At 40.0% G+C, this 18,065-nt stretch overlaps 1 protein-coding gene across 1 annotated transcript in view; it reads left to right on the forward strand.

Moving 5' to 3' along the window:
• LOC131544789 (Fc receptor-like protein 5) overlaps nucleotides 1–18,065 on the forward strand; it is a 275,408-nt gene that overhangs the window by 150,194 nt on the left and 107,149 nt on the right. The window contains 1 exon segment of the mRNA XM_058783247.1: nucleotides 3,160–3,450. Within this exon segment, the coding sequence (XP_058639230.1) occupies nucleotides 3,294–3,450 (157 nt within the window). The 5' untranslated portion in view covers nucleotides 3,160–3,293.

The following is an 18,065-nucleotide window of genomic DNA, read 5'->3' on the forward strand; positions in this document are numbered from 1 at the left end:
TAAGCAATAACATTAAGTTTCCTTTTGAAACAAAATAAACATCTTGCTCACATTTGACCCAGGAACATCTCAAAGTGCATAAAATAAAAAAGTGCACAGTATTCACAGTATAACTAACACATGAATACAAGGTGGACTACTGCACATATTGCACATACTGAGGGAACATATTTTAAATCACCACATTTATAATTAGGTATGCCTTTGTTACACATCCAACATTATATTGATGTAGGCTACAGTTACCCAGCTGATTTAGTGGGAGAAGTGGCATTTTTTGTTTTGAACGAGAGCAGTGACTTTAGGCTCGTAAGTTGTCAATGCAATCCGAAGGCATTGGTGGAGAGTACAGTCAATCAGGGAGCAACGATAGTTGCTCTTTATGGAGTTCATGTGTGAAAAACTTGACTCACATGTGTATGTTGATCCAAACATACTGAGCATGACGATCGCTACTTTCTTAATGTTAGGGAACTTATGTACGTTGACATCAGTCCAAAACATTGTAGGCCCGTTAGTGCAAAGCTCCTGTGCCATGGTTACAGATGACTGCATGTCAACAAGTTCGAGTGTGAATTTCCCCTCGTCAATGGAAGGAACCACTTGCTTTGCTCTGGCAGATAAGTCCCCTTCTAATGCAACAGTGAACGGGTCTCTGACAAAAATGGCCACCTCTGAGGGCAGAACAAGTCCATCCAATCGACCAGCAAAGTTCATTTTCAGCCTCGCAATGAAATCTGTCATCACATCCGTGATTTGTGCGGGGGATGAGATGAATTTGCGGAGTGTTGGAAAATGCAGCATTCGGCCTGTGCTCAAATCAGTTGCGAAAAGGTCCAGTTTAACTGGGAATGCGCGCATCTGTTCCACAAGGTCGATGACAGTTTTGTCTCTGCCTTGTAGTGCCAAATTGAGATCATTCAGGTGTTTGAATATGTCGCTCAGAAAGCTGGCATCGGCCATGAAGTTGTCGTCCAGTATGCGACTCAAGTGCGTTTCTGCCTTTTTATGCTTGCTGCTGCGGAGGAAAGTTATGATCTCCTCTCTGAGACCACAGAAACGCACCAGTGCTTTGCCTTTGGACAGCCACCTCACGTCATTATGCAAAAGCAGGTCATGGTGCTCAGCAGACATTTCTGACAGCAGCATGCGGAACAAGCGGTGTTGGAGGCTTGTAGAGCGTAGAGCGAATAAAATTAATTGTAGCCATCACGTTGTCCATTGTCGTTTTGAGCTTAGTTTTGCGCACAACACCGCCTGATGCACAATGCAGTGTAAGGAGATCAACTGAGGTGCAACAGCGGACCAACGTGCTGCCAAACCATTCACTTTCCCTGTCATGGATGGAGCCCCATCCGTCACAAGCATGCACACACGCGTCATATCCAGACCATTGTCTTTAAAAAAAGCGGAAATTTCTATAAGACTATATCGCCCGTTGTGTGTCCTTCTAACGGCAGTAGGCAGAGCAGCTCCTCTCTGAAGCATTTGCTGTCAAAAAAACGGACATATATGCACAACTGAGCAGTATCAGTTTTGTCTGTGGACTCATCTACTGCTATAGACATAGTATCAGCTTTCATCAGGTCCCCTAACAGCGTTTCATACACATCTGCAGCAAGAATTTCAACCCTACGAATGTTGGAAGTATCTGACAGGGGTACGTTTTTTATAGCAGATGCCACGCTCGTTTTAATTTTATTGTCATTTATCACCTCATCCACGACGGCCAGCATACAGTCCTTCACGGTTTCAGAGTCTGTGAATGGCCTTTTCTTTTTTGCCAATATCCAGGAAACACGAAGGGATGCTGCGGTAGCTCTCTCTTGGGCTGTGAATGACCGCACCATGGTAGTACTGCTCCGGTTGTAAGATGCAATCAAACTCTGCACTTTTGCTGCCCTCTCTTGAGATCCCTCTGGAAAATTGGTGTGGATAGTCTGGTGTTTCTCAACGTGGTGCCTCCGCATATTGTAATCTTTAAGTACTGCAACGCACTCATTACAAATTAAACACATCGGTTTGGCGTTTGGATGTGGCGGTAAAATAAACAAGTATTTGTCAGTCCAGGCAGGGTTAAACTGACGGTTTTCATTGGCAATTTTACGTTTCAGTGTTGAGAAAGACATATTGATAGTAATCTAGGCTACCGGCACGCTCTGCCGGTTGTTTGCGTGTTGCTAGGCTACGTGGTCTGTACTACTGTATGAATTTATGTAGGGATGTGCGTTTTTGGCGGAACCACGGGCTGGGCCATTTGGAGGTTGCTTCCGGGCCGCATGTGGCCCGCGGGCCGCCAATTGAATAGCCCTGCTTTAGTGGGTCATAGGCAGGACAACCCCCTGGACAGATGCCCAGTCCATCACACACATTCATATTCATATTCATATTCACACTCACCACAGTCTCCAGTTCACCAGTCCTGTCCTGTCCTGTATGTCTCTGGATTGTGGGAGAAACCCAGAAGAAACCAACATCAACATGGAGAAAACATACAATCACAACATAGAAAGGTCTCCTGCAGCAGCTGGGACTCCAATTTTTTTTTTTTTTATTTAATTATTGCTTCAGAATATATTATTATTATTATTATTATATTTTATATATATTTCTCAACTTTTTATATTTATTTTAAGTTTTTTTTTTTTTTTTTAACTAATTTTGTAAATGTTGATTCGTTTTGTTTTTAGTTTATAAAAAAAAATAGGGTGTAAATGCTGCTTTTCTCATTCATTCTTTGTGCTGTAATACCGTTAGTAAAATGTAAAAAAGTAAAAAGACTCATATTTTTACGAACCTGCATGACTTTATTCCCTGGAACACAAATGACATTATAATTGAATGTCCTGGCTGCTCTTTTCAATACGATGACAGTGAATGACGACCAGCGCCTCTTAAAAATTACAAAGATCACCAGTAAATTATATCTGTTACACAAAAAGTAGTTTAACATATTTATTTCTTTATAGCAGCATGAAAATAGGTATTTTTCTGAGAACACATAAGATGTATATAGACAGTTACTGTATTCAGTTAACACTGAATCTACAAGCTCCCAAATGTAAAGATTGAGATTATATGTAAAGATCATAAGGATATACTGTAACAATTCACTGTAAGTCTAACAATTGGTTATTTGTGTGCTTTTATCTTGATCAGATTCACCCAGATCTACACTGACTGTGACACCAGACAGACCTGTATATACTGGAGAGACAGTCAATCTGACCTGTGTTATAGAGTCTCACAATGACTGGAGATATGAATGGTATACAGGCACAAACAACAGTGTAATGTTACAGATGTCTGATCGTTACACTGTAAACAGAGACACTCTCACTATCAGAGGAGCTACTGAGTCTGATCAGGGTCAGTACTGGTGTAGAGGACAGAGAGATGAAAGACCACAATCATCACAGGAGAGTAACCGAATAAATCTGTCTGTTAATGGTGAGTAAATACTGTGATAAACAGTAATTACCAGACACTACAATACGATGCGTTAAAAATTAAGTAATTATCAGTTTTGGGGGGTTTAAACACACCTGCTTTTAGGAAAACAAGATTTATTATAGAATGTGCTGGATGCATAAACATAAATGCTATCTTTCTGATGAAATCAATGTTATACCCCGCGGGGACATGGGTGTAAAGTCAGAGGTCTTGAAATAATGAGTGATTTTATGTACTTTTGTAATTTTATCATACATTTACATTTATTCATTTAGCACATGCTTTTTCTTTCTTCTTCTTTTGTTCAATGGTCGTTTACATGCTTAGTGCATATCGCCGCCCAATTGATGGTTGTGCAATCGTTTTTCTTTTTTTCCCGTTTACTCTTTAATCCTTGAGAATAAGAATTATATTGCTTGTTTGATGCTAATTATATATTAATTCATATCAGATATGTATTTTTATTATAGAAATACATTATAGAAAATGCCGATCCATGTGTGAGATGCTAATATAAAATGTAATAAATACAGTGGGTACGGAAAGTATTCAGACCCCCTTAAATTTTTCACTCTTTGTTATATTGCAGCCATTTGCTAAAATCATTTAAGTTCATTTTTTTCCTCATTAATGTACACACAGCACCCCATATTGATAGAAAAACACAGAATTGTTGACATTTTTGCAGATTTATTAAAAAAGAAAAACTGAAATATCACATGGTCCTAAGTATTCAGACCCTTTGCTCAGTATTTAGTAGAAGCACCCTTTTGACCTAATACAGCCATGAGTCTTTTTGGGAAAGATGCAACAAGTTTTTCACACCTGGATTTGGGGATCCTCTGCCATTCCTCCTTGCAGATCCTCTCCAGTTCTGTCAGGTTGGATGGTAAATGTTGGTGGACAGCCATTTTTAGGTCTCTCCAGAGATGCTCAATTGGGTTTAAGTCAGGGCTCTGGCTGGGCCATTCAAGAACAGTCACGGAGTTGTTGTGAAGCCACTCCTTCGTTATTTTAGCTGTGTGCTTAGGGTCATTGTCTTGTTGGAAGGTAAACCTTCGGCCCAGTCTGAGGTCCTGAGCACTCTGGAGAAGATTTTCGTCCAGGATATCCCTGTACTTGGCCGCATTCATCTTTCCCTCGATTGCAACCAGTCGTCCTGTCCCTGCAGCTGAAAAACACCCCCACAGCATAATGCTGCCACCACCATGCTTTACTGTTGGGACTGTATTGGACAGGTGATGAGCAGTGCCTGGTTTTCTCCACACATACCGCTTAGAATTAAGGCCAAAAAGTTCTATCTTGGTCTCATCAGACCAGAGAATCTTATTTCTCACCATCTTGGAGTCCTTCAGGTGTTTTTTAGCAAACTCCATGCAGGCTTTCATGTGTCTTGCACTGAGGAGAGGCTTCCGTCGGGCCACTCTGCCATAAAGCCCCGACTGGTGGAGGGCTGCAGTGATGGTTGACTTTCTACAACTTTCTCCCATCTCCCGACTGCATCTCTGGAGCTCAGCCACAATGATCTTTGGGTTCTTCTTTACCTCTCTCACCAAGGCTCTTCCCGATAGCTCAGTTTGGCCGGACAGCCAGCTCTAGGAAGGGTTCTGGTCGTCCCAAACGTCTTCCATTTAAGGATTATGGAGGCCACTGTGCTCTTAGGAACCTTAAGTGCAGCAGAAATTTTTTGTAACCTTGGCCAGATCTGTGCCTTGCCACAATTCTGTCTCTGAGCTCTTCAGGCAGTTCCTTTGACCTCATGATTCTCATTTGCTCTGACATGCACTGTGAGCTGTAAGGTCTTATATAGACAGGTGTGTGGCTTTCCTAATCAAGTCCAATCAGTATAATCAAACACAGCTGGACTCAAATGAAGGTGTAGAACCATCTCAAGGATGATCAGAAGAAATGGACAGCACCTGAGTTAAATATATGAGTGTCACAGCAAAGGGTCTGAATACTTAGGACCATGTGATATTTCAGTTTTTCTTTTTTAATAAATCTGCAAAAATGTCAACAATTCTGTGTTTTTCTGTGTGCTGTGTGGACATTAATGAGGAAAAAAAAAATCTTAAATGATTTTAGCAAATGGCTGCAATATAACAAAGAGTGAAAAATTTAAGGGGGTCTGAATACTTTCCGTACCCACTGTATATATAATATAATAAATTAAACATTAAAGGGGTAGTTGACCCAAAAATGAAAATTTAATGTTTATCTGCTTACCCCCAGAGCATCCAAGATATACTGTAGGTGACTTTGTTTCTTCAGTAGAACACAAACGAAGATTTTTAACTCAAACCGTTGCAGTCTGTCAGTCATATAATGACAGTCAATGGGACCCACGGCTTTGAGAGACAAAAACATACACACACAAAACCAAATTAAACCACCGCAATGTCCAACTGTCCTGAGCACGTTCACAACAATCGGCACGTGACGCATCATCGTCATCGTCTTCGTCTTCGTCTTCTTCTTCTTCTTCTTCTTCTTGCTTTAAGGCGGATCGCAGACTTATAAATGCATTACCGCCACCTATCTCTCAAATGGTCCATTGACACTCCTAATTGAGATTGTAGATAGTGTCAATGGTCCATTTGAGATATAGGTGGTGGTAATGCACTTATAAGTCTGCGATCCGCTGTAAAGCAAGAAGAAGAAGAAGAGTCACACGCATTTATTTTATAAAAATGCCTTCAGAACTTTACTGGTGTGCATCTTGAGACAAGACAATGGCACTGACATATTTTAAGATGTGTCAGTACAAGATATTTTCAGTTAAGACAGCTTGAACATGCATTTTAGTCTGAGACTGGCCTGTGAAACCGGGGGATAATGTTTATATAATGTTAGCTGTGCTCTCTTATCACAGTTATGAGGGCCATACTTACACTTTCAAAGCATCTCTTCCATTTCTTCTTCCTTCCAAAACAAGACGGTCGTTAAGAGGCTCTGAACCTATACACAACAGAAGTAAATTCATCCGTTTTTGTATTTATACCCTTAATTAATTTAAACTTACTCTTTCAAACAACAGCCATGTGTTAAATTATTGCACTCACCATATTAGCGCCACCATCGTCTCTCCTCTGCTGCAGTCGCGGCTGCTGTATGAGTAAAATTCAAGATGGCGGCGCGAAATTCAAAAAATCCAAGATGGCGGCGCGAGTACATCGCGAGGCTCTGGGTCTCTCCAGATTTTGCAATTTTGCGGTATTTTTCTTACTCAACTCGGGCCTGTTCGTGCAGAACAGTTGTGCCTTTACATCGTACACCCGTTGTGAGCTTTTGGATATCGGTTTGCGAATTTCCGACACTTTTATGGACAATCTTCGACTCCTTCCTGAGATCGCTAGGACACCCGAGGCTACGCACCCTACCCGGCCGGGCGGAAGTGCTCGCAGGCGGCGTCGAGATCGTAAACAAAGGCGGGGGAAGCGCGGAGGACTAAGAGCTAAGCTAAGGCTAACACCACACCGGCTCTCTTTACCCAGCATTTTCCTTGCCAATGTACGGTCGCTAGTGAACAAAATGGAGGAGATTCGACTCAGCATCACACACAGCAAGAAACTTTTGAACTGTAACGTCCTAATCTTCACGGAAACCTGGTTAAACAGCGGAATACCGGACACCGCTATTGAGCTAGCGGACGCCACACACTCGGGCGGATAGAACATTAGATGGCTCGGTAAGACCAGAGGTGGTGGATTGTGCATTTACATTAACAAAGCTTGGTGCACAAACTCTGCTATTGTTGGGAGTCATTGTTCAGCTAACCTTGAGTTTCTCATGGTTAAATGTAGACCGCTTTATCTACCGCGGAGTTCACTTCCACCAGTATAACTGCAGCCTATATTCCCCGGATGCTGATGCCAAGCTTGCTATGAAAGAACTTCACGCAGCCATCAGTAAACAACAGACTGATCACCCGAAGCGGCTTTTATTGTTGCAGGTGACTTTAATCACTCAAACTTAAAGTCAGTGCTACCCAAGTTTCACCAGCATGTTTCCTGTCACACCAGAGGAAACAAAACCTTAGACCATGTTTACACAAACATGGCTGGAGCTTACGTTGCGACACCCCTCCCCACCTGGGACAGTCAGATCACCTTTCTTTGTTCCTCACCCCAAATATGCACCCCTCATCAACCGTGTGAAGCCATCAGTGAAGACCATCAAGGTGTGGCCTGCGGGGCAGATTCCACACTCCAGGAAAGGTTTCTACACACAGACTGGAGTATGTTTGCTTCTCAAGCCACCAGTGGCGCTCACACAGACATTGACTCTTACACCTCCTCTGTATTGGATCATATCAATATCACCATTGACAGTGTTACAACCCAGAAACAGATCACCACATATCCAAATCAGAAGCCTTGGATGAACAAGGAAGTGCGACTCCTGTTGAAGTCACGCAACACTGCCTTCAGATCAGGAGATGCACAAGCCTACAGCACATCCAGAGCAAACCTGAAGAGGGGCATCAAAAAGGCCAAGCACTGCTACAAGCTAAAGATAGAGGGACACTTTTCCAACTCTGACCCTCGGCGCATGTGGCAGGGCATTCAGGCCATCAGTGACTACAAACCCACCCACTCCACCCCGCAGCCACTGATGTCAACTTCCTGAACGAGCTAAATTACTTTTATGCTCGCTTTGAAAGAGACAACAGAGAAACTGCCACCAAGCTCAATCCCTCAGCTGACCACCCACCAATCATACTCTCCTCCACAGATGTCTGCAAGGCACTGAGCCGGATCAGCGCGCACAAGGCTGCTGGACCAGACAACATCCCTGGTCGTGTTCTCAGGGCATGTGCGGAGCAGCTCGCTGGGGTTTTACAGACATTTTCAATCTGTCTCTTGCCCAAGCAGCCGTACCAACATGCTTTAAATGCACTTCCATTGTGCCAGTGCCAAAACACTCTAGTCCGAGGTGCCCTAATGACTACCGCCTGTAGCACTCACACCCATCGTCATGAAGTGCTTTGAGCGGCTGGTCCTGGAACACCTAAAAGACTCTCTACCATCCACATTGGACTCACACCAGTTTGCCTACCGTAGCAATAGGAGCACAGAGGACGCAGTTTCCATGGCACTGCACTCTGTGCTCACTCACCTGGACAATAAGAACACTTATGCACGTATGCTGTTTGTTGACTTCAGCTCAGCATTCAACACTGTCATCCCAACCAAGTTAATAGCCAAACTTGGAGACCTGGGCATCAATACCTCAATGTGTAACTGGATTTTGGACTTCCTGACCAACAGACCCCAGAATGTTCGATCAGGATTCACCTGCTCCACATCCATCACACTTAATACTGGTGTACCACAGGGCTGTGTGCTAAGCCCGTTTCTCTACTCCCTCTTCACCTCCGACTGCAAGCCTGTGTATGGATCTAATTCCATCGTCAAGTTTGCAGACGACACCACGGTGATTGGCCTCATCAGTAACAACGATGAGACTGCCTATAGGGAGGAGATCCAGCACCTGGCCACATGGTGCACTGAAAATAACCTGCTCCTCAACACCACCAAAACGAAGGAGCTCATCGTGGACTTCAGGAAGGAATCAAGAGGCACACACGACACCATCCACATCAATGGAATGGCTGTTGAGCGTGTCTCCAGTTTCAAGTTCCTGGGGATCCACATCTCGGCGGACATGTTGTGGAAAACCAACACCTCCAGCCTGGTCAAGAAGGCTCACCAGCGCCTCTTCTTTCTGAGGACACTGAGGAAGAATCAGCTCTCCTCGGCTATCCTGGTGAACTTCTACCGCTGCACAATAGAAAGCATCCTGACCAACTGTGTCACAGTATGGTATGGGAGCTGCTCTGTTGCGGAGCGCAAGGCACTGCAGCGGGTGGTGAAAACTGCCCAGCGCATCACAGGGACTCCACTACCTGCCATCGAACACATACAGAAGAAACGCTGTCTGCACCGAGCTCGCAGCATCCTTAAGGACTCCTCTCACCCAGCCCACAGACTGTTTTCTCTCCTGCCCTCCGGCAGGCGTTTCAGGTGCCTCCGGACCAGGACCAGCAGATTAAAGAACAGTTTCTTCCCCAGAGCTGTCTCTTTACTGAACTCTAACCCCCGTTGATCCACTTCCTCTTATATTATTAACTCTTCTCTCCTACCTCACATCTGCCTTATTTGCACTACTGAATGTAAATTTTTATTACAGTAACAACTGTTTACTTTTGTATCTTGTACTACCATACCTAAATTGGACTATGCTCATTTGCACTGCCGACTGTTGTTTACATTATCAATGTTTACATTAACATTTTGCACCGTATGTCTAATTGTAATATGCAATCACTTCCACTGCACTTTTACACCTTGTTTATAGTAATAGTCATCTGTATATATATTATATTGATAGTACATCACCTGTAAATGCTGTATATTTATTCACTATACATATTCACCTGTAAATTCTGTTTATATTAATAACCATCTTTCTATATATATTTATACATATATTCAGTACATATCCTTGTCCTGCACTTATTCAACCATTGTACATACTGCACTTGCTGCTATTGCACTTCTGGTTAGACCTAAACTGCATTTCGTTGCCCTGTACCTGTACTTGTGTAATGACAATAAAGTTGAATCTAATCTAATCTAATCTAAAAATTAACTTACTCCTCACAAACAACATCGAGAGAAAGAGAAAAAGACGAAAACAATCTCAGTCGATCTCGCTGGTCCGGGGTTCAAGCGCGGTTATGTCCACTGCAGGCGCGGGAGAAAGCTACGTTAGCTAACGGATGAGAAATGTCCCGTTGTTTAGACAAACAACAATTTTCGCCGATCACAAACAGTCGAGGAAAAGAAAGAGCGATAAAAGGTAAATGTCGGAAAATAACGTCCATAGAAGTAACTTATCTAAAACAAAGTTTGCAGCTTCTCATCCACAGATCCTTGAATTCACACACAATCAAGATGATAATAATTACGCCGTTAACGGACTCACAGCGCCGGTGTGGGGGCGTGGTTATAGATAAACTAATAATATGAGTTAATAACCTTGATATTTTACATTCATCAAAACAAATATGCCTTAGTTGAGCTCTTAATGAAAAATATTTATATTTATCGATGTTTTGAACTAAAAAAAATGTTACTTGAAAAATAAAACAAATAATGGTAAATTTAATTGAAAGACAAATTATTAATTGGATGAAGTACTGCTTGAAAAAAAAAAATTCAGTGTAGCTCAGGGGACATTATAGATGAGATATTTCAGTGCTTTTGTGTTTACTCACAAATTTTGGTTCCACAAGAAACTTTTTGAAAGCCTTGAGGGGCTCCGTAATGTTGCTCAATAATGTGCTTGTTTTTCTGTTTTTCTGTCACGTTCAGGTCAGATTTCTGTCTTCAACATCCTCAGTTTTCTTCTGGCAGCTTGTCCGTATCTGCTGGCGACAGTCGTGCTGCTGTTCAAATGCTGCAGAGCGAGAGGTAACACTTCTGTCTGATCCGTCTCTCCTCTGGGTGTCTTTTCTCAAACCATTCACATTCACTGACAGACAGACCTTTATTCTCTTTATGTTAGAGATCAATATTCACAACAGATGGTGGTGGTTCATAAGCAACAACTGCAGTGGATACAAAACAGAAAGTATTTGTGTAAACTTGAAGTGTGTGTGTGTTTCACAGTTACATCTACTCAAGACCACAGCCAGTACGGTGTAACAGAGGAAGAAACTTCAACCTGATACTTCATCTATTCTTCAAACACAAGAACAGACACATGTTCACACTTTCACACATACGGATGATTTAGAGTCTCTGATTCACCTGTGCTGTGTATTAGACTCCGAGAGAAACCAAACCAACACACGGAGAACAGCAAACTCCACACAGAAAGACCTCCGGACTCATCATCATCTACTTCAAATACAGTTTCTTAATGTGTGTCAAATTCACTGTAAGCTATTGAAAGTTTCCCTTTAAAGTCACTCAAGGAACAAACGAAACTCTTAAAAAAAATTAAAATACAGCTGTTTATAACTCTACAGGCCCATGAATGAAATGAGAAATCTTCAAACTGATGAAATATCAGGACAAAGAGATTTTTACAGTTTTAACTTGATTGTCAATAAAAGCTGAGACAGAGATATCACTAATATCAGATATATTATAATTGTATTGAATGTGAGGAACAGGTTATGACTCTTTAAGTGAACAGATCTCTATCAACAAGAACAAATAAAGTTTACTACAAAGAACTAACAACAATTATATTAATAATGTCAAATTACGTCTCAACAACATGTATTTTGTTCATGATACTCTTTTATGTTAAACAATTTTGCTGAGACTTCATCTACGTGATAGTTTATATTTTTTTAGCAAGTAAAAGGAGTTTTAGTATAATTCTTAAAATTATATTTCATTGTGAAATCTTCACTGATTTTAAAATAATTTTTGTTGTTAGTAATATTTCAAGTCAAGCATTTGCCAGACTGAAGCAACTTATGTTTATCTGATTATCTGAACATAATTGTGTTTATTTGTTCATTTCTCAATCATCGTATTGCATTCTATTACATTTTGAAACTTTGATCATAAAACTAAGCTATTAAATATCATATTACTAAGAGTTTGGGAGACGCAACTGAGTGACAACTGATATTTATATCAGTTTATAAACACCAGCATCTGCTCCAAATCGTGTATTTGAGCTTCAAATCCTCATTATATCACATTACATGAGCCATAAAGCCTGATGTATTAAATAAGAAACACATATACACATACATACATACATATATATATATATATATATATATATATATATATATAGTGTATAGTGTATATATATATATACACACATTCATATACACATATATACATACTTTTTATGCACTGTCCTATGCTCATTTCAAAAAGGAAAACGGCGATCTGTGATTGGGTATCTCCATGGACCAAACCACAGAATGATTTTCATTGGCCACATTAAAGCCAATCAGAGGCTTTAAAGTGTAAATCCCTCCCATTGCCTCATGCTTGACATCCACCATCCCCCATTCATTTCCTTTTCTCCGTTTAAACATTTATGTTCTCTATGTTCTATTGTGAATAAAATGTTGGTTCATGTGATTTGAAAGTCTTTTAGTTTTAATTTTATTCAAATAAAAAAAAATATCCCAACATTTCTGGAATTCGGGTTGTCATTCAGTACATAATTATGCTTGAAGAATGACCATAAACACTTGGAGAGAAAAAAAGAAAAAAAAGTGCTGAATTTAATTAAAAGAAAAAAAACAAAAAACAATTTGGATTCAACTATTACAAACAGACCGAAGTTGCAGAAAAACAAATCAATTTACTACGTGTTCTTTGTGTGGAAACATGGGTGTCTCTTTTCTTTAGGAATCTCTTAACCTCCGAATCCGTACAGAGTGCGTCCCTGTCGTTTCAGAGCAAACACAACATCATGGCGGTGACGGTCTTTCTTTTAGCGTGCTCGGTGTAGGTCACAGCATCACGAATAACGTTCTCCAGAAACACCTTCAACACACCGCGCGTCTCCTCGTAGATCAGCCCAGAAATACGCTTGACGCCGCCGCGGCGAGCAAGACGCCGAATAGCGGGTTTAGTGATTCCCTGGATATTATCCCGAAGAACCTTTCGGTGACGCTTTGCGCCTCTTTTACCGCCTTTTCCTCTTCCAGATATGTTGACAATAATTTTTTCTATTCACAAACTAAAGAAATCTGAAAAAAAAAATATCAGTGGAGAAGAAGTTTATACTTCGCTAAAGGACCTAGGTGAAACCAAGATCATGGGCGGTTCTACTTCACGTCACTTGTTACGTCTAATCCAAGCGGCAGCCTCCCGCTCCTTCTCTTGAAACCAATGCGGAAGTGACTAAAACTGCAATTCATCGACTGGCCGCTGGAGGCTGGCTCCAAAAGGGAGTCAGTCCCATAGACTCTCCATGTTAAAATGCCCAACTTTACAGCAGAAAAAATATATATATTTACAGCCTGGTACAAAAATTGGTTTTGATCTATATAGCTAATTTTGCCCTTTGTGATAACTGTGAAGGGGTGATTTTTTTATAACTCATCCGTTTAAATTATATTAAGCCTTAAAATTCTGCATAATTAAGGGCGTGGCCACTTGAGTGACAGGTGGACTGCTGCTCTGCTCCAGAGTGTGAAACTTTCTAAGTGTGAAATTTAGAAAAATGGCTTTAAAGATTTTTATTTGTACAGAAAAAAATAATTATAGGTAGGACACTGATAAGCTGGCAATTAGATGGTTTAATGAAAATGATCTCAAACTTGATTTTTTCCGCTATATTGATATTGTGCTCTGCTTTTGCACTGTCTGCAGTGATGTCACACCGAGGCAAAAGGCAGAAACTTCCACATTATATAGTGCTGATCACCATTTACAGAATAACATCTGTATAAAATCTAGTGATCGTTGGCTAGTCTACAACCTCTATGGATTTTATCGATTTACAAGAAAAGGAAGGAAAAGGATTTAATTGCGAACAGTTATTGATTTTATGTGTGATAAGATATCACGGCATTTGAGTCCTCACGTACAGAAGTGTGCAGAGTCAATAATCTGCACTATATGTGGGTCATTCTACAGAAACATCCACTTTTCTGTCCCTAGACTTTAAAGAAATATTACAATTGAAATACACATTAGGGTTACAATTTGTTTTATATTTTAAAATGAAACAATATGTTATTTGAACAATTACACCTTCCAGAGCCATCAATGTGGCATTATTATTATTATTTTTTATTAATTATATAGAATTCCAAACACCACAAAACTGCTCGTCCCCACAGCCATGTACAGCAGGAAAGTGCTTTATTTTGAGGTCAAAAACTGAATTCATAACTATCAAATATATGATATAAATGGCATAATAAAACAAAATGCCAAAAAAATATTATAAAATATATAATGAAAATAGTGGTCCCCTGGAGTTGTGTCACTGGTGTAAGTCTTTTATTTTGGAATAAAAAAATAAATAAAATTAAAAAAATCACACTGATGACATCACTCGACTTCCTCCTTCCTATTTTCTAAACATCTATGAAAAAAGTCCCATGTTTAGTCCACTGTTTCTTTTCAGTTATGAGAAATTTTCTCATTTATCTCATGATTTCATATGAAGCTTTTAGTTGATGTCACTGGTATGACCTATTTATTGTTAGGGAAATGTAAAAAAAAAAAAAAAAAAAAACTATAATACAAATGGATTAAACTACTTGATTTAGTGAGTATACCAAGATTGACAACATGTGGCTTGATACCTTGCAGCAGACATTTTGTAAAATGCATTTTTCATGAAAATTGTCACTGGTGTTACCTTCCTTATGGATAACATCAGTGACGATCAGTATATCAGGTCTAATGTATGTCACTGATGTTACTGTGTTACTGTACTGTTTTTATCTGTCACATTAAATAAAACAATCTCCTTATTTCTTGCATTTTCATTATTTTTCTGTAACTCTGACTACATGTGCTGATTTTTTTTTTTTTTTTTTTTTAGAAATAATATTTTATAAAAACTTTTAATACTGCTAAAGAAGGAAACACCAGTGACAAAAAGAAGAAAAAAAATATATACATGTGGTCTTGAAATAATTGCACAAAAAAAGCTAAAAAAATAATAATCATAATTAAGCTGTCATTTATATGTATTCATAAAGTCAAAAGGTAATCTAATAATATGGTCTAAGTTTAAATGTAAAAAAAAAAAAAAAAATTTAAGACATTTTGCCATACCAAAAGTGGACGTTTCTGTAGAATGACCTATATATATATATATATATATATAACTTTACAGATCATTTACGATTAATTATTGTTGCCAAGTTATCTAGTCGTTGCTTGCGTACAGTGCTTGTTTTATGGAACAGTTTGTTAGATCGCGGATCTAATTTGTTTGTCTAATGAAGTGCCGACAGATGTATAAAAGTACACAAGACAGTAAAACAAAGGCAGAATACCGTATACAGGTGCTGGTCATATAGAATATCATCAAAAAGATGATTTATTTCACTAATTCCATTCAAAAAGTGAAACTTGTATATTGTATTCATTCATTACACACAGACTGATATATTTCAAATGTTTATTTCTTTTAATTTTGATGATTATAACTGACAACTAAGGAAAATCCCAAATTCAGTATCTCAGAAAATTAGAATATTACTTAAGACCAATACAAAGAAAGGATTTTTAGAAATCTTGGCCAACTGAAAAGTATGAAAATGAAAAGTATGAGCATGTACAGCACTCAATACTTAGTTGGGGCTCCTTTTGCCTGAATTACTGCAGCAATGCGGCGTGGCATGGAGTCGATCAGTCTGTGGCACTGCTCAGGTGTTATGAGAGCCCAGGTTGCTCTGATAGTGGCCTTCAGCTCTTCTGCATTGTTGGGTCTGGCATATCGCATCTTCCTCTTCACAATACCCCATAGATTTTCTATGGGGTTAAGGTCAAGCGGTTGCTGGCCAATTAAGAACAGGGATACCATGGTCCTTAAACCAGATACTGGTTGCTTTGGCAGTGTGTGCAGGTGCCAAGTCCTGCTGGAAAATGAAATCAGCATCTCCATAAAGCTTGTCAGCAGAAGGAAGCATGAATTAAGTGCTCTAAAACTTCCTGGTATACGGCTGCGTTGACCTTGGACCTCAGAAAACACAGTGGACCAACACCAGCAGATGACATGACACCCCAAACCATCACTGACTGTGGTAACTTTACACTGGACCTCAAGCAACGTGGATTGTGTGCCTCTCCTCTCTTCCTCCAGACTCTGGGACCCTGATTTCCAAAGGAAATGCTAAATTTACTGTCATCAGAGAACATAACTTTGGACCACTCAGCAGCAGTCCAGTCCTTTTTGTCTTTAGCCCAGGCGAGACGCTTCTGACGCTGTCTGTTGTTCAAGAGTGGCTTGACACAAGGACTGCGACAGCTGAAACCCATGTCTTGCATACGTCTGTGCGTAGTGGTTCTTGAAGCACTGACTCCAGCTGCAGTCCACTCTTTGTGAATCTCCCCCACATTTTTGAATGGGTTTTGTTTCACAGTCCTCTCCAGGGTGCGGTTATCCCTATTGCTTGTGCACTTTTTTCTACCACATATTTTCCTTCCCTTCGCATCTCTATTAATGTGCTTGGACACAGAGCTCTGTGAACAGCCAGCCTCTTTTGCAATGACCTTTTGCGTCTTGCCCTCCTTGTGCAACGTGTCAATGGTCGTCTTTTGGACAACTGTCAAGTCAGCAGTCTTCCCCATGATTGTGTAGCCTACAGAACTAGACTGAGGGACCATTTAACTCTTTCACCGCCAGCGTTTTTTTAAAAAGTTGCCAGCCACCGCCAGCGTTTTTGATGATTTTCACCTAACTTTGACGGCCCTCAGAATATTTTCTGCTATGAATATAAGAACATATTATATATCAAAATAAAGAACCATGTGTCTGCTTTTAAACAAAAAAACTATTTTATTCTATCTTCATGTGTTCATGTTTTATGACCATTTGAACACAGGTGGGTACCATCAAAAATACAACATTTTGGACAAAAAACTGAGAAAAATGCATTTTTATCAAAGTAGTACATTTTCATGCAAAATACATTCAGATGTCATATTCTTTCACCTGTAAATAATTATATGAATAATTTAAATTGCATTCAATAAACAGAACAAACAGACACACACACAGACACACACACACACACACACACACACACACACACACACACACACACACAAACATATGATTATACACACACACAGGCTACATACATACATATGCATACATATACTGTACATGCACACACACACGTCCACACACACAAACACGTGCACACACACACATGCACACACACACACACGCACACACACACACACACACACGCGCACACACACACACACACACAATCATATACATACATATGATTATTCACACACAGGCTACATACATACATATACTGTACATGCAGACAGATAGATAGATAGATAGATAGATAGATAGATAGATAGATAGATAGATAGATAGATAGATAGATAGATAGATAGATAGATAGATAGATAGATAGAACACACACACACCCCTATTCAGATCGACGGATCGGTTATAACTACAGATGTTTCTGTGTCTCTCTCTCTCTCACGGACTACATCGTCCCGATCAGATTCAAAATGGTCAAAGCATGATCTACATAGGCTATGATCTATATATGATCTACATTTTCTCTGACCCTCCATGTATGCCGATCGTCTTCTATTCGCACCCTAAAGACCCGGAAGTCCCGTAACTCATTCAGGACATGCGCTAGGGCTTTCCTTACCGTAATACACATAGAACACGGAAAGCCGTAAAAACTCGTCAATGGCGGGGAAGCGTTGTCTCTTAATTGACGAGATATCTCGTCAATGGCGTTGAAAGAGTTAAAGGCCTTTGCAGGTGTTTTGAGTTAATTAGCTGATTAGAGTGTGGCACCAGGTGTCTTCAATATTGAACCTTTTCACAATATTCTAATTTTCTGAGATACTGAATTTGGGATTTTCCTTAGTTGTCAGTTATAATCATCAAAA

The sequence above is a fragment of the Onychostoma macrolepis genome, chromosome 07, assembly GCF_012432095.1.
Source record: "Onychostoma macrolepis isolate SWU-2019 chromosome 07, ASM1243209v1, whole genome shotgun sequence".
NCBI classification, from domain to species: domain Eukaryota; kingdom Metazoa; phylum Chordata; class Actinopteri; order Cypriniformes; family Cyprinidae; genus Onychostoma; species Onychostoma macrolepis.